The sequence below is a fragment of the Sabethes cyaneus genome, chromosome 2 (genome assembly GCF_943734655.1).
Source record: "Sabethes cyaneus chromosome 2, idSabCyanKW18_F2, whole genome shotgun sequence".
In the NCBI taxonomy this organism is placed as follows: Eukaryota; Metazoa; Arthropoda; class Insecta; order Diptera; family Culicidae; genus Sabethes; species Sabethes cyaneus.
In genome coordinates this window covers 72,851,667-72,873,815 of record NC_071354.1, presented here as the reverse complement: position 1 = coordinate 72,873,815, position 22,149 = coordinate 72,851,667, and the positions used below count along the sequence as shown (strand labels likewise).

General features: G+C 40.6%; 1 protein-coding gene across 1 annotated transcript; it reads left to right on the top strand.

The window, feature by feature from the left end:
• The first annotated feature begins 1,253 nt into the window (after positions 1 to 1,253).
• Positions 1,254 to 22,148, top strand: LOC128737116 (proton-associated sugar transporter A-like). Its single transcript, XM_053831680.1, has 7 exons — positions 1,254 to 1,490; positions 11,458 to 11,909; positions 11,974 to 12,500; positions 12,562 to 12,692; positions 12,798 to 12,972; positions 13,072 to 13,167; positions 21,151 to 22,148. Exons 1-7 carry the CDS (start codon positions 1,363 to 1,365, stop codon positions 21,280 to 21,282), a joined length of 1,641 nt encoding a protein of 546 aa, XP_053687655.1. The 5' UTR covers positions 1,254 to 1,362; the 3' UTR covers positions 21,283 to 22,148.
• Position 22,149: the final 1 nt, after the last annotated feature.

Here is a 22,149-nt window from a genome sequence, read left to right as displayed (position 1 = left end):
CCAAATTTAATTCGAGCAATCTTTGAGCGTTCCACCCTTTAGTGATATTGAAAAGCAAGTACGCGTATTTAGTTTTAAAATGTTCAATTACCGTGTCCGGAAAATGCCGTATCATTGATTGTAATTGATATAGTTCAAGTGTTTTGTCAGCTCCTCGAACATGATATGTATATCTCATTGTGGTTAATATGCAATATTCACATTTAATTTTTTTCTCATCCAATTCTCTAAACATGTCATTGATCATCTTGATCAAGTTCACATTTTACTATGAAACAATAAGAAATAAATATGAAATGTTATACACTGGAAGCGAAAATTCCCAACAGTCGGCCATTTAAGGGTTCAATCGAACCCGCTACTATAAATAGATCACCTATTATAGTGAGACCTGCAATCGGCAGATACTCATAAGTTCTCAATGAGCGCGCGCGGCGAGATTGTCGTTATCAACCGCGGGCTACCGACGACGACGCTATGTATAGTGACTCGGACGGGACGGACGAACGATCGCTCTACGACAGGCTCCGCTGTGAATCAGATTGCGCTCGGCGAAGTCCTACAGCCAGCGTAGTGGTGCTGGAGGTCATGGTCCATACACACTCACACAGACTTACTCACTCACTCACTCACTCAACGAGTGGTGCAGATAACGAGAATCGTGGGTCACTGCATCGTAGGTACAAGAATGATCCATCCGATCAGTTGTTGTCATTTGGAAAATCTATCAGTTGAATCGACATCGGTTGTAATTCCAACTAGTGCAACGTCGATTGCAGCTGTCTAGCCGTAATTTACCATTGCAAAGTGCCGAATTCGCAGCAAGATAATCTTTATTGGGGGGGTCCTCACCCACAACACCTAGTCGCAGAATGACTTATGATTTGAGATATTAACTCGTTATCTGCCGAGCTGGTGTACTGCTGAACTGAGACAAGGTTTCGTATAAAATGTGCTATTCCGTTAGCGGATGTTTTTAGTTGGTTTTAAGCGATCAATTGATCCGTTTGTGTATTCGGTTGGATTATGAAAAACAGTCCGGGAGGTGGAGTGTGTTTACATGGGCATCAAATTGGTCGCGCTAAAAATTGAAACACTGTCGGAAACAGGCACTCCACTTATCACTTTATTATGTTAATTACGATGGAAAGTTTATTAGTGATTCACGCGTCGTTAGTGCGCGATTAGAACTAACTGATCGTTAGTTCAAACCCGCTGTGCGCCAAGAATCCTAACATACGTATACCGGTGGTATAGACTTAGTGGTACGCAGCTGATCTAAAAAGTCTCCTGGCTGATATTGTGCTGAAGAAATTTTGCGGTTGTTTTCGAACCGAAACCGGTACATTGTGCAACGTTGTAATGAATTGCGATACGACAGAGGTAAATGGATTCCACCAGCGCAGCGATGCTGCGATTATGGAGAGTATGCTGCTAGTGCGGTTCGATCATGCCAAACAACAAGACAAGGATTATTCGCATCTGTTCAGGTAGGAATACTGCGGTGGTTGAGTGATTGAAGGGTGGTGAATTCGAGGTCACGTTCCATTGGATAGTTCATGACCCGTGAGTGTTATTGTCAATATTGAATGACTGAATTGCTCCCATGGTGGTATTGTTGAGTGTAAATTATTAATCGGCTAGTGTGAGCTCGAGATTGTTTGCTATAATTTCTGCAACTGAACACATTAATTCGAATGTAAAGAACACATTAATTCGATCAGAATTATTGAAGATTAATTGTTATGAGGCTCAGCGAATAGTTGTACCAGAGTTTTTTTGGTTAAAAATGTTATTCGCATGAATTATAGTATGACTAGGGGGTTTGACTTTAAAACCTGTATAGATTTATACTGTCGAAAAGTGGTTTTCATGACATTGAGAAAAAGAGCTGTTGTACAAACCCTAAGATTAAAATCAATTGCAATTGAATTTAACTCTAGAGTGCGCAAAGTGAGTAAAAATGATCATGTTTCAACATTACAAAAACTTTTCATCGGCATTTTTTATTTTTAGGAAAATAATCCTCCAACTCCAAAACCAAAACTCCAACTAAAACTATGCAACTCAACTTTTCGCCTGAGCTGTGTAACACAATACATGTCGCTTTCTGAGCATTTTTGAGGAATAAATGCCGTGTATAAGGTGTATTAATTTTTTAAATGAAATTTGTTTTGAATGCCACACATTTTTTGACGTAGGACCACGGCATCATTCCAAAAAATCTTTCTCGGAATGTGGTCAGGTTTCAAGCGCTAATAGCTTAGCGGTTTCCCGATCGATTTTCAATATTCTTACACCAATCGATCGGAAAATCTTCTATGCGTTGACCCAAATGAAAAGTATTGATTCTTGAGGCTGAACTATTGAAAAGTTGAAAATAATGAAGCTATGCTTAACCAGAATTCTCGCTTCGTGATTAGTTGTTGGAAATGACGTCATCAAAGTAGTAACGCGTTTTCACGCTTTGGCTTATAATTCAGTCAATCTCGGTCTAACTAGAAATTGTCGCTTCGTGATTGGTTGGACTAATTTCCGGTTGTTTTCGAACAAGCCTTGGTACAATTCAGGAACCAACGAGAAAGTTGAAGGAAAATTCCATTTAATTCTACTATAACAAAGTTACAAGAGAATTAAATGTAATCCTACCCTTTCTCGTTGATTGCTAATTACCTTGATAATTCCTTATTTTGCTGTAAGGGTAAGCGGGGCAAGACCACCCGCCTAAGCAAAACCACCTGTATAAAAAAAAGTTGTAGCTCAATTTCTAATTTATCTGCTTTAAATGAACAATTGATCTATTACCTACATATAAAAAATAAAATCATAAATATCTGTAATGATTTTCTATTTTTTATTGCGATTTGGAAACACGTCCAAAAAATAGAGTATTTTTTCCATGCGGGGTGAAACACGCCCACTAACGGGGTAAAACCGCCATAGCATATAACTTTAACAATATTCAACCGATTTGAATGAAACTGGTGGCATTGGATTCATGAATTTATCTAATTTAAACAAATTGAATCAGTTTGCTATCAAACAATACATAGTTCCCCGAGATTCGCAAGTTCGAAAGAGTGTCCGGCAACCACTCGTATTGGAAGAATATCAGTAATATAGGTACCGACAGTCTTGAAATTGATACCGTGTAGTTTCCTTAGACAACAAGATGGATCGGGTTAGGCATCCTGGAGTCAATTTTTAAGGACTAGAGAGGATCTAAGATAAAATATAACAATATGGGTATTAAAGTTCCTGCAATTGATCCGGTAGGTCATTTTTTGACATTTCAAATTGTTCTGATTGATAAAGCAGATACATATTACTTTTCCATTGCTAAGATAATTTGTTATATTTTCATAAAAAATATGTTTATTCTATGTTATTTGTCCCAAGAGGGAGGAATTATTAAAAAAAGCTATATCCGAGAAAACAAGAAAATGTCCATAACGCCCCCAGGAAAAATTGGCGATTTAGATTTTTCCAAACAGTCCACCAGCTATAAACTAAGCACATTTATATTGTTTTATGTAAATCTGAGATCCTTTGGTCCAAACTATGCAATTATTTTAAAAATCTCCTTATCGCACTAGCATTATACACGACGGTCTTGCGCCGTTCGTTGTGGGCGGTTTTACCCCCAAATGACCGATTTACACATTTCACTATTTATTTCAACAAAACTGCATGAACAGTTACCTAATTTAGGTACTGTCGGATGAAGACAGGATCAGAGAAGCGATGTGGGTTGGATTTACTGAAAGTTTTAACGTTTTGAATAAAATAAACCCTAAGTTCTGCGGGAACAAAGTTATAAAAAACGAAACGATTCCCAACAAACATTTCTGCTGTATAATTGCTTATTAAGCGCTTGAATCCCGGACATTGGCTGTATAACGGTTAAATAATCTACTGTTCAAATAAAATGTTTGTTGGGTTATAACGAAAAATCTATTTTTATTTATTTCTCCGATAGTTTATACGATATTGCTGTACAAGGTATTGTAAAATATTGCGTACGCATTCAGTAATATGACTGTCATCAACATTTAACACCAATTTGAGCAAGGCCCTGTAAAACCATGGTGGGCGGTTTTACCCCGGCGGGCGTTGTTACCCCGTTTACCCTTACCACCAACGGCAACACGAGCAGTGCCGCAATTATTTCAATTTCAATAATCGCCACATTGAAAAATTGTCTGCCGTGAACAAGTGATTAAAACCAAGTTAACTCCAAATTATACACTAATTTACCGCAACAAATGCGCAGGAGAACGCATTAAAGCTAAACCCAATGGTTTGCTTTAATAATTATTGCTGGCCCAATAAACTTTATTGTGATCAGTGGCGAACAACAATCTTTTATACCTTCACATAAGCATGTTTTCATCCTTAAAAGGACGGTTTCTGGTAATGGATAAAACTGTTTGAAATATCGGCATGCTTCTTATTTTTCTTGGGCAATACAACAACTTGAATGTTTAGCAGAACAGCTCTAGCAACTCCTTGGTTCATTTCTCCGTCGATACGGACAACTAACTGCGGAAGATACTGGTTTTCTCGTCGTCACATGATCTGCGTTGCCTGCGGCCAAATCCAAAAGTACAGCCACGAAGTCACTGCTGCTAATATGTTGGAAATTAGGAAGCTTTCTTCTCGATTATCATTGGCAATAGATCAGAACGGCTAGGCTGTTCGGCAGTACACCACCTTTGGCAATGGAAACCTCATTCATTAATTGTTTGCCGTTCCTTCCAGTTTCAACACTTTAGTAGTTCAATCCTAAATAAACGAGTACCGCGTAGCGTAATTCCTCTATGGCAGCAAACGGGCGACAGCTCACTGATCGACATAAGTACAAATTGAAGGGGACTGTAGCTTTGCCTCCGTTGCCGACTGAAATTAAAATAGCACCAAAGACCAAACTCGCTCGTTCCGTCTACCGATTTACCTTATACCATTGGAAAAGGAGTGTTCAACGAAGTAATGGAATGACAGACCATGAACAAGAGGACGGACGTACTTATAGCTTAGATACAGCCAAGCAGGTTCTTGTTGCAACGATTTCAAGCTGTCAAGCGCGTTTTGTTACCAATAAAACGGACAATACTATTATTAGAATCTGACTGCATGTGAGTGATGATGTACTATTTGCAAGCAATCCTTTCTAGTTGCTATGGACTTTAAAATTTCAGGGTAAGGGCTACAGCGTCTGTCAGTATGATATGTTTCGGTAAATTTACTGTCACAGACTTCGATTTCGTGATCCAAAGCATGCTCTTATATTCAAATTTTTTCTTAATTACGGTTAATTGCGAATAATTTTACGGTGCGTTTGAGAATTTAAAGCCAGAACACTTGGAGTTTGTGGACTTCGGTGCTACTGGAGCTGGCCACGGATTCCACGCATGCTACCACCCTCGGATGATCTTGCGTCGATCTCACGTTTGCCCGGAACATCAAAGGGTACGAGTTACAAAGCATCATCGACAGTTTTGTCGATAGTAGAATAATTAACATCATCATCAATAAACGGTCCTTTTCAGGGCCGCCAAATTATCTCAGAAGAGTTAGTAAGATGTTAAAAATCATGCAACAAAGAGACTTACGTAGTTCTACGTCAACCATGCGTTTGTGTCTTGTGCACAACCCCTCTGATTTTTTTAAAGATAAAACGTACTAATCCAACAACTTCTTAATCCAGATCTCGCTAATCCTAAAAGTTCTGGATTAAAAAAAAATCTCTCAATCGAATAAGTTTATCGATACTGCAACATCCAAACAAGTTTTTATGAAACCAAAGACTATCTACTCTTTCTACAACTTTCCATAACTTTCCATAATGAGCGATTCCACGGAGTTTCGTAAAACGATTTTGATTTGTCATTTTTGATTTAGCTGAAACTTTGCATAGATATTCTCCATAAAAAATGTCATTTTACCGTATCAATGATTTTTTTAAGATCTCGACTGCTTTATCAAAAGGGCCTAACCAAAAATGGTACTAATGAATAAAATATTTTATATTGAAAAAATGGTTGGTTTAATCGAGATGGTGTCTTCAGCAAAGTAGAAGATAATAAAATTGCCCTTCTAAAAAAACATGCGCACTGTAAAAAATAATAATAACCGTATTCACATTGATATGTTCTGACAACACTGTCAGTGAAAAATATAGTGAAATATGGCAACTGCTCGTCAATTGGAAGACATTATTATTCCAATAAGAACGCTCTAGCGATACAATATAAACAGAAATCTGTCGTACGGAACCTCATTCTTGTGACGAACTTTGGAAAAGCAGCAGGTAGCAGCTGAAGCAACTCTGGACCATGGACAAGCAGTACAAGGGGAAATCGGTGGCTAAGAGTTTGTGGAGTCCGTAGTAAGCCCGACTTCCGCTGATAATACGTCTTTTAATCTCACGGCTGACATTGTTGTCCTCTGTTGCCAGTGAGCCTGTTGCCAGTGAGCCAGTGAGCCTGTAGTGTTCGGTCCCGCCAGCCAGCATAATCTTCGTTTTAGACGTATTTATCTTCAATCCAATCTTCTCTGCTTCGCGTTTTAGTCTGGTGTACTGATCTTCCACCGCCTCAAATGTTCTGCTGACAGCATCCACGTCGTCAGCAAAGCAGATAGATTGACTGGATTTATTGAAAATCGTGCCCCTCATTTCGATCGCCGCTCGTCTTATAACACCTTCAAGCGTAATGTTGAATAGCAGGCATGAAAGACAATCTCCTTGTCGAAGTCCCCTGTGAGATTCGAATGGGTCCGACAATCCACCCGAGATTCTCACACAGCACTGGATCCCATCCATCGTAGCCATGATAAGTCTAGTGAGCTTACCCGGAAAGCCGTTTTCGTCCAAAATTTTCCATAGTTCTTGTCGGTTTACACTATCATATGCGGCTTTGAAATCGATGAACAGGTGGTGCGTGGGGACTCGGAATTCGCTGCACTCCTGGATGATCTGCCGCAGCGTGAAGATTTGGTCCGTTGTAGACCGACCCTCCATGAAGCCGGCCTGGTAACTTCCCACAAATCTATTGGCTATTGGCGATAGTCGATGAAAGATGACTTGGGACAGCACTTTGTAGGCGGCATTCAGGATAGTGATTGCTCGGTAGTTCTCACAATCCAGCTTATCACCTTTCTTGTAGATAAGGCAGATAACCCCGTCTTTCCACTCCTCCGGTGGTTGTTCCGTATCCTAAATCTTAACAATCAGTTGATCCAGACAGCCGGCCAACTTGTCCGGGCCCATTTTAATAAGTTCCGCTCCAATGCCATCCTTTCCCGCTGCTTTGTTGTTCTTCAGCCGCTGGATGGCTTCTTTAACTTCCCTTATCGATGGGGGTGGCACATCTTCGTTGCTTGGTACACCAACGTGATCATTTCCTCCGCTATCATGGTCTTCCGCCTGCACGCCATTCAGGTGTTCATCGTAGTGCTGCTTTCACCTTTCAATCACCGCACGGTCGTCAGTCAAGATACCTCCATCTTTATCTCTGCACATTTCGGCCCGCGGTACGAAGCCTTTGCCAGATCCGTTGAGTCTCTGATAGAATTTCCGTATGTCGTGAGCGCGGTACAGCTGTTCGAGTTCTTCGCACTCCTTCTCCTCTTGGTGGCGCTTCTTCTCCTTGAAGAGTCGGATTTGCTGCCTCCACTTCTGTTTGTATCGCTCCACATTCTGACGGGTGGCTCTACGCAGCATTTGCACTCGCGCTGCGTTCTTCTCAGCCAATATCTGCTGGCGTTCCTCGTCAAACCATTCGTTACGTCGATTCGGTGCCATACGGCCTAGGACATTCTCCGCTACGCTGTTAATGGCTGTTTCCACGGCATTCCAACAGTCCTCAAGAGGGGTTTCATCCAGCTCACCTTAGATTCATATAATCATGATAAATATTCAATAAGACAATTCTGTCAATTGTATTTTACACAAATAATCATCTCTGGAGATATACCATTCTACCGTTGATTTGGCATAATGACAGGATGCTTAATCTGGGTAGAAGACAACAGGATTCTTGTGGCTACGAATCATGGCTAAAAGTTGGTTTTGCAAACACTGTTCATCGAAGTTGTTACGAAATTTTATTATAGCCACATATAGCTTGCCTGCGTAGCAGACCATAGCCTTTTTACCAAATTTTTCGATTTGAATGGATTTTTCAGGTTAGTCTGCAACTTGCCTTTCTCGCACCCTATAATACTGTGACCCGGGCAAGTCGATATAGTTGATTCCCAAGTAACATTTTGGGTTTTATTACACTCTTGTGATAGCATTTAAGACCAAAATTAGTCTTGAAGACCGCCATAAGAGTACAATAAAACTCATATTGTTGCTTGGGCTATCACGTATGTTTCGTCATCCATTTTTTTTTGTATGCCAGAAGGGCATTGGGTTAAAAGGTCACTGCGATAGTCTTAATGATCGTCTTTTGTGGCAGACCCCGATTGCTGTACACAGTTTACGGACCGCTCATACTCATTGATGGAGTTGAGCGGGATAGTTGTACCCAAGTAGCACACTTTTGGTCCATTTAGTTATGGGCAACCGGATTACGATTGAAATTAGTCATATTTCGGTTACCACAACAACTTTGTAACAACCGTGCTAGTAGGGTACTACACAATCCGGTACTACACTGAGAATATAATTTCGTATTTTTTTTGAAAAAACATTCGTAGAACTATATTCGTAGGTGATAAAAATAATTTCATACCATTTAAAAACATTCGTAGGCTTATTGTCAACCGCAAATGTTGTAATTACAAATGATTCGTATTTTCTACGAGAGCACATTCGTAGCTGTCTTGCGTCAAAACCCATTTGAGGCACGGTTGTTGTCTGGCAGCGTTATCGACGAAAACGGGTTGCGAAGATTGTATGATGCGAAAATACACTTGTGCAATTATGACCTGCTTGGTATGCAGTAGCTGTGATTCTGTGGTTTGCGGCGTCGTCGGCTGCTCGTAAAGAAGTATGACAAACGAACTCAGTTCGATTCCCGATAAAATCGGCTTTTCTCTGAGATAAAAGAGATTTCGCTATTTTTCGATAGGTGTCGGTAATGTAGAATACTGACACCTATCGGAAAATAGTGAAATCTAGTATTATTTTTATCGTGAGCTTTTTCTACATTCGTAAAATCTACGAATCATTTTGTAAAATGCAATAATTCGCACGAATATAACTTTGTTCATATGTATGAAACATTCAGTACTGATTTTACGAATCTACTTCGTGGTAGAAAACAACGAAAGAATTCGTAAATCAAACGTTCGTTTTCGTACTATAAACCAACTTTTATTATCAATGTAAGAATAATGGAAATGGACAAAGTAGTCTAAGTCCCCCCTAACAAAAAAATGGAAAAAACAAGAATGTTTTTATATGGCATGAAATTATTTTTATCACCTACGAATACAAAATTACATTCTCAGTGTAGGGGGGGCGCACATTTACCCTAAATATAAATGCGGGGTTAATATCATAATGCGTTACAAAACCAGCTATGTTTTATTACAGTCTCCTGGTCGGGATATAGGAAGGAAAAGTGCACCGCACTATCACTTTAGAACAATCTGTGGAGCAAAACAATTGAAACACTTAAGTGACCATAACTGGTTATTCTTTGTTGTTTTCTGTTGAAACCTTGCTACGAAGAACCGGTCAACTTTAAACAATTCGCTGCAGATCCCGTCTCTACAGCTCCAAATACTCAGTACCGTGAACGCAGGTAATTCCGATCAGTAAACCAATGTAACTGATTTTTTAAAGATTTAATTGAAATTCATTGTTCAAGAGCAAGCTTTAATCATGAGGATTTTCTTTAACTATGGTTTCAACCTTCTAAAAGTCAATTAGTTTAGCTGAATGATCGGAAGTAGGAACTGATCGGAATTAACTGCGTTCACGATACTGTTATTTTGATAATCACTTCTAAGAGCACGTCATATTTTACAACTTTTTGTGCACCCCCCCAATCCTATGAACCTAAAGCAACCGGATAAACTTGTTTTGTATAATTTGTTGAAAGAAGTCCGCAACATGTTTGTTACTCTAACGGACTTACATGATTTACTGTTAAATAAGAACGAGTCACAATCGAAAAACTGGTTCTGGGTCACGTTTTGTAACCTAGCGTAATGTTACGATTTCGGGACCGTATAATTTTATGATTTGTTTTGATTGAAATTATAATAAATTGGTTCTAGATATACAAGCTTAGCCTCTCGTACGTGTAACAGGTTTTCAAGCATGAGGGGGTTGTAGAAATCATGGTGTGTTTTTTGCTTCTAAGTTCGGCAACATTATAGTTCATTAGGGCTGCTAAAACAATGATTTTTCTATTAGAAATCTAGCCTCATTTAGATTCTACCTGGTATAGCCCATGGTTTGTTTACATGGAGCAAACAACATCACGCGATGTTCAGCAGCGGCAAATTTAACGGCAAGAAATTTTTTGAAATAAACCTGTTTGTTTGCAGTAGAAGTATGCATAATATATACTCTTTTCAAACGAGGTTTGAATTAAAAATAAACTTTTTTTGTTTTGATATTATACGCGATGTCTAGTCTCCCAGATGGCATCGAAGTACGACGCAATGGTGACTACTTAACCGGCACTCTTGGGAAACCCTGAAATATAGCACCCCTAGTAACACAGTTGTTACAAACTAGTTGCGGCAACCGATATGTGACTAATTTTAGTCATAAATGAGTTGCTGCAACTAAAAGTGCCAAATGTGTGCTACTTGGGACTGGTCAGCATCAAATTAGCAGAATATCCAGTTTCATATTTTTGCTATTTTATATGATTCTTGTTAGGAATTTGTTGACAATGAACTTGAATCCTCTTCATAAGAATTTGATTGGGTTGATTAAACTGTGCTACAAATTAAAACTTGACTGAAGTTTTTTGAGCGTCTTAGTGGAATTCGAAGATAGAAATTAAAGAAAAAAAAACTCGCGACCAAGTTCCACTATTAATTTTATTTACGACAGATACGTGATTAGCCTGCGACTTGTAAGTTTCATCAGTGTCTGTTTTCCATTTTTAAAAAGTTTTCGAGCTTCGAAAACAGACACTGATGAAACCTGAAAGCAGTAGGTGAAATTCGTATCTGTCGTGAATAAAACTAATTGTGAAAAAGTTTTCATTAATTTCAAGCTACAACCTAACAACGCATAAAATTTTTTCTTGGAAATTGATGGAGGCGCTTGATTTATAACGGTCGCATTCATTAGATCTGTGATTTACTTATTTTGTTTATTTGGAATTATATTTCATAGTAATCCGTATTTCTGGAATCACAATGAATTTTGGCGATGCGCAAAAAAATTGATTTTTTAATTTACGCCGAAAAAATGTAACCCTTGTTGATCAGTGTAATTTAGATATACTCAGGACACAATTTTTTTTTCGTTTTCCATTTCAGGAAAAAAACCCGTTTGGAATTGCTACGGCTGTCCGTCTATCAGCTGGGCGTTGAGTTTTGCTATGCGGCGGAAACGGCCTTCGTAACGCCACTGCTGCTGAGCAACGGTCTCAGCTATACCGTGATGACAATGGCGTGGGCCTTCGCGCCGGTGATGGGATTCTTTTTCGCCCCGATGATAGCCTCCTTCAGCGATCGGGTACGGTGTTCCTGGGGCCGCCGTAGACCCGTACTGCTTGCCCTGGGTACGGCGTGCATTACTGGGCTTCTGATTCTTCCGCACGGTAAGGCAATCGGGCTGCTGATGGGTGATGAAGACGTTCCGGTTGAGCTGATGACCGGCTTTCGGTGGGGTGTGCTGGTCACGGTTATCGGTTTAATGCTGACGGATTTCGACATTGAAACGAGCAGTGGAGTAGGGAGGACCTATTTCATGGATGTTTGCATCTTGGGTAAGTTGTGAAATAGTGATAGAAAAATTGGCGTCGTTGATGATTTTATTTTGCATGTTTTCAGATGATCACGCTCGGGTTCTCACCACAGCAATGGTGATAGGTGGCATCGGTGGCACCGGAGGTTACATGCTGGGGGCAATCGACTGGCTTCAAACGAATTTTGGTTCCCTGATGGGAAGCAATGAAGCGACTGTGTTTGCTATCGTCGTTTTGGTAGTGGCAGCTGGTCTTATTACAACACTGACCAGTTTTCGAGAAGTCTCGTTACCACAGCTGGAAAAGGATGAATTGCTGCGGCCAATTACCAAAACTAGTTTTGAGGCAGAGAAACGTAAGCAGCTGACCAGGGTTTACAATATTTCTGACCGGGTAGCGGATCCAGTAAAGCCGCATATCTCTGAAATCATTCCGGTTGAAGAGGACGAACCGCCACTGACATTTGCCAACTTCATCAAAGGTCTATGGCATATGCCTCGGTCGTTAATGATTCTCTATCTGACGCAATTGCTCTCTCAGCTCGGATATCTTAGTTACTGTCTATACTTTACGGATTTTGTCGCAAGTGCCGTTTTCCATGGTGATGTTGCTGTGCGTTTAACATTTTTTCTTGGAATGATGCAGCAACTTGAATAATAATCTTCTATTACAGGCTCCCGTAGGATCTCCTGAACTTGCACTGTATGAAGAAGGGGTCCGGTTTGGTTGCTGGGGAATGGCTCTGTTCACGTTTTCTGCTGCTCTCTACTCGCTTGTTATCGAAAAAATAATCAAGTATTTCAGGTGAGCGGCCTATATCATATGCTAGAAATAATTCGTTGAACTCCACTGGAAAAACATTGACAGTATTCGAATTTTTGTGCTAAATCTCATTATTTTTTATTACAGTGCTCGTCCAGTTTACATCGGTGGTTTACTGGTTTACAGCATCGGAATGCTGCTTATGGCCTTGTTCAACGAGCGATGGATGGTATTCGTAAGCTGTCCTACGGTGGGCATCATGTACGCCACCATCTACTCAATTCCGTTCCTGGCTATCTCCCAGTATCATGCTAACAATTCGGTAATTTTTCCTGCCAGCTCAATCAGCTTTCTGATATGAATTCTGTTGAAATTATGCTGTAGCCTTACGCAAAAATATTCTCTATTTTTCTTTCATTAGTTTGCCATGAAGGATGGAAAACTGGTCGAATCTAGTCAACGACGAGGCTTCGGAGCTGACATTTCTGTGATGAGCAGTATGCTGTTTCTGGCTCAGGTTAGTGAAACATGAATTACCAATCGAATCATTATTTCAAATCATTTATTATTTATTTTAAATCAGGACCTATTTTTCTTCAACAAGTCGTATGAGATATTTAAATTCCAAATAAACTCCCGAGCGCCAATCCATGGCATCACAGTTTAGATTTTTTTAATGATCATTTTCGAAAACATGGCGTTAAAACTCCTGCGACCTATTAGGTAGCTGGTATTGGCAGCTTCTGTAACTATGAATAACAAAATTCAATGCACTTGCTCTACTCCTGTGGAGCTTTTGTGTCATTTAGATACTGTTTCTTTGGGGTAGCCACCTTTCAATTCCGAAAAGCTCATTGGTTTTACCAATCATGTAGTAGGTATCTAATTTGGGGCACAGCAGGTTTAAAATTATCCAGCTAAACTCCATCAGCGATCCGTAGCCGGTGTACAGCAATCGTCGTTAGAGTCTCCTACAAAACACAACCATCCAAGCTGTCACAGTGACTTGAACCAAATTAACCCGATACCCTTATGCCATATAACAAAAAATTTGTTACCATTCGGAAACGCTAATACTCTAAGCCACTTCAAGGAGGGACCGGGAATTTTGTCCGACAAATCTTCAGAATGATTCAGAAGTCACTGCCTCATCTTCCATCAATTTTTTGTCGCGCTTTTCCCGACGTCTATATTGCATTCTTTTATTTTTTTAAAATTTTTTCTGCAACGTACGCAAAACGTCGTCCAACGTTGAGAGGAAAAAAATGTGATTTACTGCTCAACGTACTACGTATGACTAAAACATCACAAAAAATATTTGACAAGTTGAGCAAAATGATACGTTAACACTTGTAGCAATCTGCCAGATAGTGAGGTTGTTGATAATGTTGGTACATAATCTGTAACGTCAACAATCATTATCGCCGGTTGTTTATGGTAAACGGTAAACGTGTTTAGGGGCGCCTAGGGTAACCCTTCTGGCAATGTTGATATCAGTCGACGAGAGCCTGATTCGCTAATAAGAGAGATAGAAACAGTGCTGCATTTGATTTAATTTTTGCAGCGCAATCATAACCATGTCTGTACTTTTTTAGCAAAACGAAATACCTTCTGATTAGGTAGTTATATGATAAATAGACCGTCATTCTCGTCGTTGTCGGATGTAGAGAGACGTAGCACTATGGGCCAGAAATTGAAATTTCGGGACAAATATATTTGCGGTTAAACGGCGTGTCTCAGCTCAATGTAGTCTTTGGCAACTTTTTGAATGAAAAAATGATGCATCTTTTGAAGGGGTTGTCCAATATTTAAGCGTTACTTAAACAACAATTTAGGTAATAACTTTTTGAGTAAACTTTCTTTTACCTTTTTGGTTCCAAAATATTAAAGATAAATAAATTTGAAGTAATTTTTCTGAAGATATCAAACTTCTACCTTTTACCCATTTTCAGCAATAGACCTTTGTTTATAAACAACCCCTCAAATCACATTTCTTCTTGTAACATGTTTATTTCAACAGATAGCACAATGTTATGTTCTAGACAACATTTTGCACATTAAAGAGGAATATTTTTGCTGAAGACGGTTTCGCTTTTTCTGCATTAATTAATAAGATATAACTGTTTTTTGGCTAAAAACCGTTTGACGAAAAATGTCTATTTTTTCAAGGGTGGAGTCTTCGGAGAAGTAAAATAATAAAATATAGCGCATCTTCGTGCACTATTAGGGTGACCATGAATTGACCTATTAGGGTGATACAAACTTTTGTTTTCTTAAATAATTTAAAAAAAAGTTTTTTTCTCAAAAAGTTGCAGAAAATACTAAAATAAGCAACTTTGCTGAATAAAGTACTTATCTATCTCTTACCGGTTACGAAATATAAGGATGTGTTAAAAAAGAGCATTTAAAAATCAATTACACTCAATAACTTTGCACACGATCATTTTATTGCTTACAAATGTTTTACAAAGTTATTTAGTATGTTGAAATATATATTTTCTGTGAAGACTGCTTGATGCTAGGACGCATATTTATTAAGTTATAAAATGTATGAAAAAATCCGCACTATTCCCAGGTATTCCCAGGTATGGTATTCCCGGGTATTCTCTGAAATACACATTTGGGCAGATAGCTTTAATAATTCCCTACAAATTGGTATGCAAACTAATTGCAGATACTTGCAGATGGCTAAGATATTCGGATTTTTCATCAGATGGTTTTTAACATAAAATCAGTTATATCTTATTAATTAATGCATATAAAGCTAAACAGTCTTCAGCAAAAATATTCCTCTTTTATGTGCAAAATATTTTTTAGAACATCACATTGAGCTGTCTGTTGAAATAAACATGTTACAAGAAGAAATGTGATTTGAGGGGTCGTTTATAAACAAAGGTCTATTGCTGAAAATGGGTAAAAGGTAGAAGTTTGATATATTCAGAAAAAAAAGTTAAAAAAAGTAAAAAAAAGTTTACTCAAAAAGTTATTACCTAAATTGTTGTTTAAGTAACGCTTAAATGTTGGACGACCCCTTCAAAATATGCATCAATTTTTTATTCAAAAAGCTGCCGAAGACCACATTGAGCTGAGACATGCTTTTTAACCGCAAATATTTTTGTCCCGAAATTTTAATTTCTGGCCCATAGTGCGTAGTAGAACCAGAGTGGCTCGTGCTGCAGTCGTCTTCATTCAACTCAATCCTACTCGCCTCCAATTTTCCCGTCGTCTCAGAAGTCGTAAATAACTTTTGAGCTGGGGTGACATTGCGCATCTCGTTTCGATTGATTTTGGTTCGTTTCGACCACGTTAAACAAATGGGCGTCTCGAACAGGGCTTGAAAAGGGATCGCAAGTTGAATGTGACTGCCGTGAATGCGAACTTTCCGCATTCAAACTCCCCTTTTTGAACGATCACTTGACTATTTTTTGAATTCAGTCAATCTGCCGCTTGCGCTGCTGCCGTCTTACAATTCATGCGGCATCTCAGCAAAAGCAAACAGTCGATCTCCCGTTTTGCTTTGCGCTTTGAGAATATAAACTGCAAACTGACTGGAACCATACGGTGACGTATTTTTTCGTTTCTCATTTTGTCTCCAAATCGGCTGCTCACAGTAATAGTTTGTCACCCGGACGTCGGTCCGACGCAAGCAAAATATTCGTTTGTATTGGACGGAGTCCGACCGACTTCTTCCATGCACATGTAGTGGTTGTTTTTTTGTAGTATTGAATCATACGATTGTGCGGTTGCTTTTCGTTAGCGTGGTGATTGCCAGTCATTTGACTGTTTTGCAGTCATTCACTGCTCCAAACGGTAAAGGCAACTTGATCGAAACGAAAATGTCAAAAAGTTTTAGAACGCGTTCGTACTGCTGCTTGCTATCGGCGTTTGACTGAGCAAACTGCCAGTTGTGTTATGCATAGCGTTCGTATTCCACCTCTAAACGGACGGTGTGAACTTGAATGCGCGTTGGTGTGACTGCGGTAGAAAAAAAGGATCGGTCGAAGCCCTGGTCTCGAACCAAAATCACTCGAAACGAGAATCGCAATGTCACCCCTGGTCGAGTCATCTTGCACGTTGACTCTACTGACTTTCGCCAGATAAACGATGAGAACCCAAGCAACAATGTGAGCTTAATTCTACTCTTATGGCGGTTTACATGACCAGTTTTTCTCTTAAATGCCATCATAAAAGTGTAATAAAACCCAAATTGCTCCTTGGGAATGTCTCCAAGCAGTGTATGTAGCTCACGATTCATACGTCTCCACCATTCTCCGCTTTCAGTTTATACTCCGCCATATATCGTCCGAAGCACCTTCCGGACGAACACGGCAAGGGCGCATATGTCCTCTGTGGACAGCGTCACAGTCTATAAACAACTACCGGTCTGATAACGATTGTATACATTGTCTGCATCGTACGGCGGTGTATGCTTCTTGATCGTAGCGTTTTGCGACGGGAAAAGTAGGCCTGATTTCCGGTTTGAATGAGCCGTTGGATCTCCTCACTAGTATTATTGTTTGTGGTCACCAGCGCTTCCAAATACACGAATTCATCTACCCATTCTAGTTCAACACCGTAACCAACGGTTACCGTTTGTTGGAGGTGCCCGTTTGGTTTCTTTGAGCCTTTTGCTCTAAAGTATTTGGCCTTCGACGCTTCTATTTTTAGCCCAATCCTAGACTCCGCTTTCAGTCTAACGTAGATTGCCTCTGCCATCGCAAAGTTCCTGGCTATCAAAGTCATCTGCAAAGCCTAGAACAAAATCGCGCCTTCGTTTCAATGTCCGCACGTCGGATCATCCCCTAAGGAGTGATATTGAGCAGCATGCAGGATAAGCCGTCACTTTGTCTCAACCCTCGGCGCGTCTCGAAGGGAATCGAGAGTGTCCCCGAGATGCGCACGAATCACTCCACTCGATCCAATGTAGCTCTGATCAGTCGCATTAGTTTATCCGGTAAACCGTGAGCATGTATTATCTGCCGTAGCTGGTAGTCATCGGTCGACTGTATCGTTTGCTGCTTTGAAATCAATAAAGATGTCATGCGTGGGGAGAGTACTTTGTAGCCGGTGTTTACCAGCGTTATGCCACGGCAGTTGCAGCAGTCTAACCGATCGTCCTTTTTGAGGACGAACCACTCCTTTCATCCATTCCTCCGGTAGCTTCTCCTCTTCCCAAATCTTGGAAATAACCCAGTGTAGAATCGTTTCCAGCATTTCTCGGCCATATTTATGAAACTCTGCCGATAGCCGGTCAATACGAGCGGCTTTGTTGGTCTTCAGCAACCTAATTTCTGTTTTGACTTCTAGGAAATCAGGTACTGGTACATAACTATCTTCCGTGGGCACTCCTAGGTTAACTTGCTACTCGAAAAAGAGGAGTTGGACTTTACTGAGCTCAGGGGCACATACGGCCCTGATGAAGTGGTAACCGATAAATGAAAGAATAATCGTTGCCAGATGCTACTGACCTGCAGGAGAAAGAGAATAACTGAATAACTATAGCCAGCTGAACAGCGTGGTTGAGAAAATCCCGAAGAGGGGCTTCCAAATCTACTTAGGCTTCTTAAACGCGAAGATTGGCTCAAACAACGCGGACCTTGAACGCGTCATGGAACGCCATGGCCTAGAAAAGATGAGCGAAAACAGGGAGCAGGGACAGAATTCTATGGTAATAACAACAATAATAACACCAATGACCATGGTGGATTGCTCTTTCCCCATAGACCGGTGCATGAAGGCACGTGGGTTCCCCGCGACGGCCGAACAGAAAACCAAATTGACTACCGCTACATCAGCCGAAAATGGCGACGGAGCCTTCTTGATGTACGCAACAAACGCAGTGCTGATATTGCATCAGACCATCATCTTATTATCGCTGAGATACATCTTTGCGTCGCACGTGTCCAACGACGGGAGGAGGAAGTTGGGTGCCGCTACGACGTCCGCCGATTAGAAAATCCTGAGGTGAAAAGGGCCTTGTCGAACAACTGGAATCTCGAGCCTCGGAGCTGCCACCTGGTGGAACCGTCGAAGAGTAATGGACCGGCATCAAGAACGCCTTCAACACGACCAGTGATGAAACCCTTGAAAGCGCGCAGCGGGCGGAGGGAGTGGATTTCGGCTGAAACTTGGAGGAAGACCGACGAGCGGGTAGAGGCGAAAGCCGGCATTGAGCGAGCGCGGACCAGATCGGCTAAGGCAGCTGCCCGTCCACGATACGCCGAACGGAAGAGGACTGTTAAACGAGCTTGTATGCGGGACAAGAGAGCCTGGAGTAACTCCCTAGCCGAACAAGGGGAAACCGCAGCCTCCAATGGTGATATCCGTTTGTTGTACGATATTTCTCGCCGCTTTTGGTGGTGCCAGGATGAATGTATGGATGCCGTAGAAAAGGGATGGTCAGCTATTGACTGACCGTATAGAACAACTTAAGCGATGGACTGAACATTTTGAACAACTTTTTCGAGTTTCTAATACCAGAGATCAACAAAACCAGCAGCGTATGACGCCTACAGTTCGTCGAATTAATCGCGTCAACTCGGAGACGCCATCACTGGATAAAATTGTGGCAGTCATCAAGAGTATGAAATCCAATAGAGCGCCAGGGATAGACTGTATTTCAGCCGAAATGCTCAAAGCTAACCCATCTTTGTCAGCCCAGATGATGCATCAGCTTTTCAGCAATATCTGGGAAACCGCAACTTTTCCGGTGGACTGGATGCAGGGCGTATTGGTCAAAGTCCCTAAAAAAGGAGACCTAACTGAGTGCGGTAACTGGCGTGGCATCACGTTGCTCTGTATTACTCTCAAAGTACTCTGTAAGGTAATCCTCAACCGAATCCGGGAGAAGATCGCCGCTACTCTCCGGCGGCAGCAAGCTGGATTCCATGCTAGCCGATCACGTGTAAACCATATCACAACGCTCCGCATTATATTGGAGTAGATCAACGAATTCCAGAACTCTCTTACTGCTGGTGTTCTTTGACTTCAAAAAGGCGTTCGACCGACTCAACCACGAAAACATCTGGAGCGCAGCTAAGCATAGAGTAGTTCCAGATAAGCTAGTCCATCTCTTCGAGGCTCAGTACGAGACGTTCTCGTGCAAGGTTTTGCACGGCGTCTTATCCGACCCTATAAAAGTTACTGCTGGCATGAGACAGGGCTACATCTTATCACCGTTTCTATTTTATATCGTTTTATCGTAGTTGTAGCAATTGAAGGTAGAGCAAATCGAGGATTGCCTTGGAACCCTCTAACGATGGAGCAGCTAAATGACCTCGGCCTAGCCGACGACATTGTTTTGCTGGTACAACATCGAAACGATATGCAGAGTAAGTTAGATGACCTTTCCGAAAGCTTCCAGGCAGCAAGTCTCATAGTAAGTGTAGCAAAAACTAATTCCATGGTAGTGAACACTGACAATCGCACCAACTTCACAGTAGCGGGACAACAAGTTGAGCAGGTAGACGCCTTTCAATATCTTGGTAGCCAGACAACGCCCGATGGTGATACCAAGACCGCTATAGCCACACGGATGAGGAAGGTCAGGGGTGCCTTTGCAGGTCTGCGAAACACTTCAAGCTCGAACCATATCACTCTACATACGAAAATCCGAATTTTTACTTCAAACGTTAAATCCGTACTGCCGTAAGCCTGCGAAACGTGATGCGTCTCAGCGGAGACAACGCAAAAACTGCAGGTATTTATTAACCGGTGCATGCGACATATTATTCGTGCTTGGTAGCCTGACAACTAGATTTCCAATGAGGAACTCTATCGTCGATACCATCAACGGCCAATAACAACAGAAATTCGTGAACGTAGGTGGAAGTGGATCGGACACACTTTGAGGAAAGGAGCGAACGAGATCTGCATAGAAGCACTCGACTGGAATCCGTAAGGACAGCGTAAAAGAGACAGATCCTAAGGCTCATGGCGGCACAGCTTAGCCAACGACATCCGGGTTGTTGACGAGAACCTGTCCTGGCGACAGGTAAAAGCCATGGCGGGTAACCGTCAGCAGTGGAGATCTCAGATTTTATTCCTTTGTTCTGTCGGACCGGCGGACCCCAACAAACATTTTTCTTGAATAGTAGCTTATTGTACCGTTGTATAGCTAATTACCGGGTTACAGGCGCTCAATAAGCTGTTATACAACAAAAATGTTTGTTGGGACATTGACACATAAATAAAAATAAAAAATGCCCTGCACATTTTCTAGAAAAACTAATCATTTCAAATTATAGTTATCTATTGTTATTGTGCAAGAAAAGAAAACTTTCAACGAAAAAAGATCATAATGTTGTAATTATTTCTTGTACTTTGAGCCGAAGGGTTTTTCAAGGTTTAAGTAAAATATACATGACAAATATATACCTAGGTGACCTTTTATTTGTTTGAAAAAATATATGTCTGTATACGCAAACATTGAAGTACCCAAATCAAACTAAACAAAAAATTAATTTATTTCTATTTCTTTCATTTTCTTCCCACTATCCAGCTAATCATAGCCCTTGCCATCGGCAGCGTGATAGACGCGCTCGGCACAACGACGGTGGTAATCTATTCGGCAAGCTTATTCTCATTTCTCGCCGCGATAGCCGCAAGCCAGGTGCTGTACATGGACCTTTAGGCGCTAGTCCGTATCCAGTAGCACACTTTAGGAGCAGTAACGCTGTAACACCATCCATCGCCCGTAACGGCAAAACCGGTGCAATCGATCTTAGGACGTTCTACTTTTCCTCTTCCACCACATCTCTCCTATAATCCGTCCGGCACGACAATCCAATATTGTTAATTTGTAATTTAAATACCGTCTTACATCAAACGAACATAGCAAAGCAGGGATAGCAGAGAAAGTCGTGAACGTGAAAAGCTGTTAACTTTTCCACGGGAATGGTAGACAATTGTTGAAATGTGATATTTTCTGGTGCTTCCGCTAGCACCTGAATTATTTATTTTATTTCAAATTAAAACACTATAGTTACTTACCTTACTTGTCCTTATTTATCGAGGCTTTATACAATGTAAAAAATAAATTATATGCATAAGGAAAGAAGCAGTTCATTTACTCGATTGGTGAATAAACTGTTTTCCGTTTCGTCGAATCATTTAATGCTGTAATGTTTGAAGCAACACTGTCAATAATAGTTTTATTTTCTAGTTAATATTCTCCACGCCTAAACTGACAGGGCATAAGTTATGGAAAATGTTTATTTTATTCACAATGGTATTCGAATTAGGTGGACAAACTATTATTTTCAATTCTAAAAATAACTTGAAAAGGTACAGCATACGGACTCTTAATCAATATTGTTGGCTATTAGCTTGTTTTCATGGTTTAAAATTTATTGCAACAAAAAACTACCAATCATATCTAAAAACATTGTATTTGAGGTCGTCAATCAAAACAATCAATGACCTGCTTAAGTTGAGACGTTGGAATAACGGTTCCACCGACTATTTTATGGTGAATGATTTAGTATACTATAAGCGAGTA

Bases quoted from the DNA above. Each gene is read 5' to 3' on its own strand.
- LOC128737116 (XM_053831680.1), top strand. From the start codon at position 1,363: ATGAATTGCGATACGACAGAGGTAAATGGATTCCACCAGCGCAGCGAT. The intron at 11,910-11,973 runs GTAAGTTGTGAA...GCATGTTTTCAG, and splicing joins CATGGATGTTTGCATCTTGG to ATGATCACGCTCGGGTTCTC. The intron at 12,693-12,797 runs GTGAGCGGCCTA...TTTTTATTACAG, and splicing joins AAAATAATCAAGTATTTCAG to TGCTCGTCCAGTTTACATCG.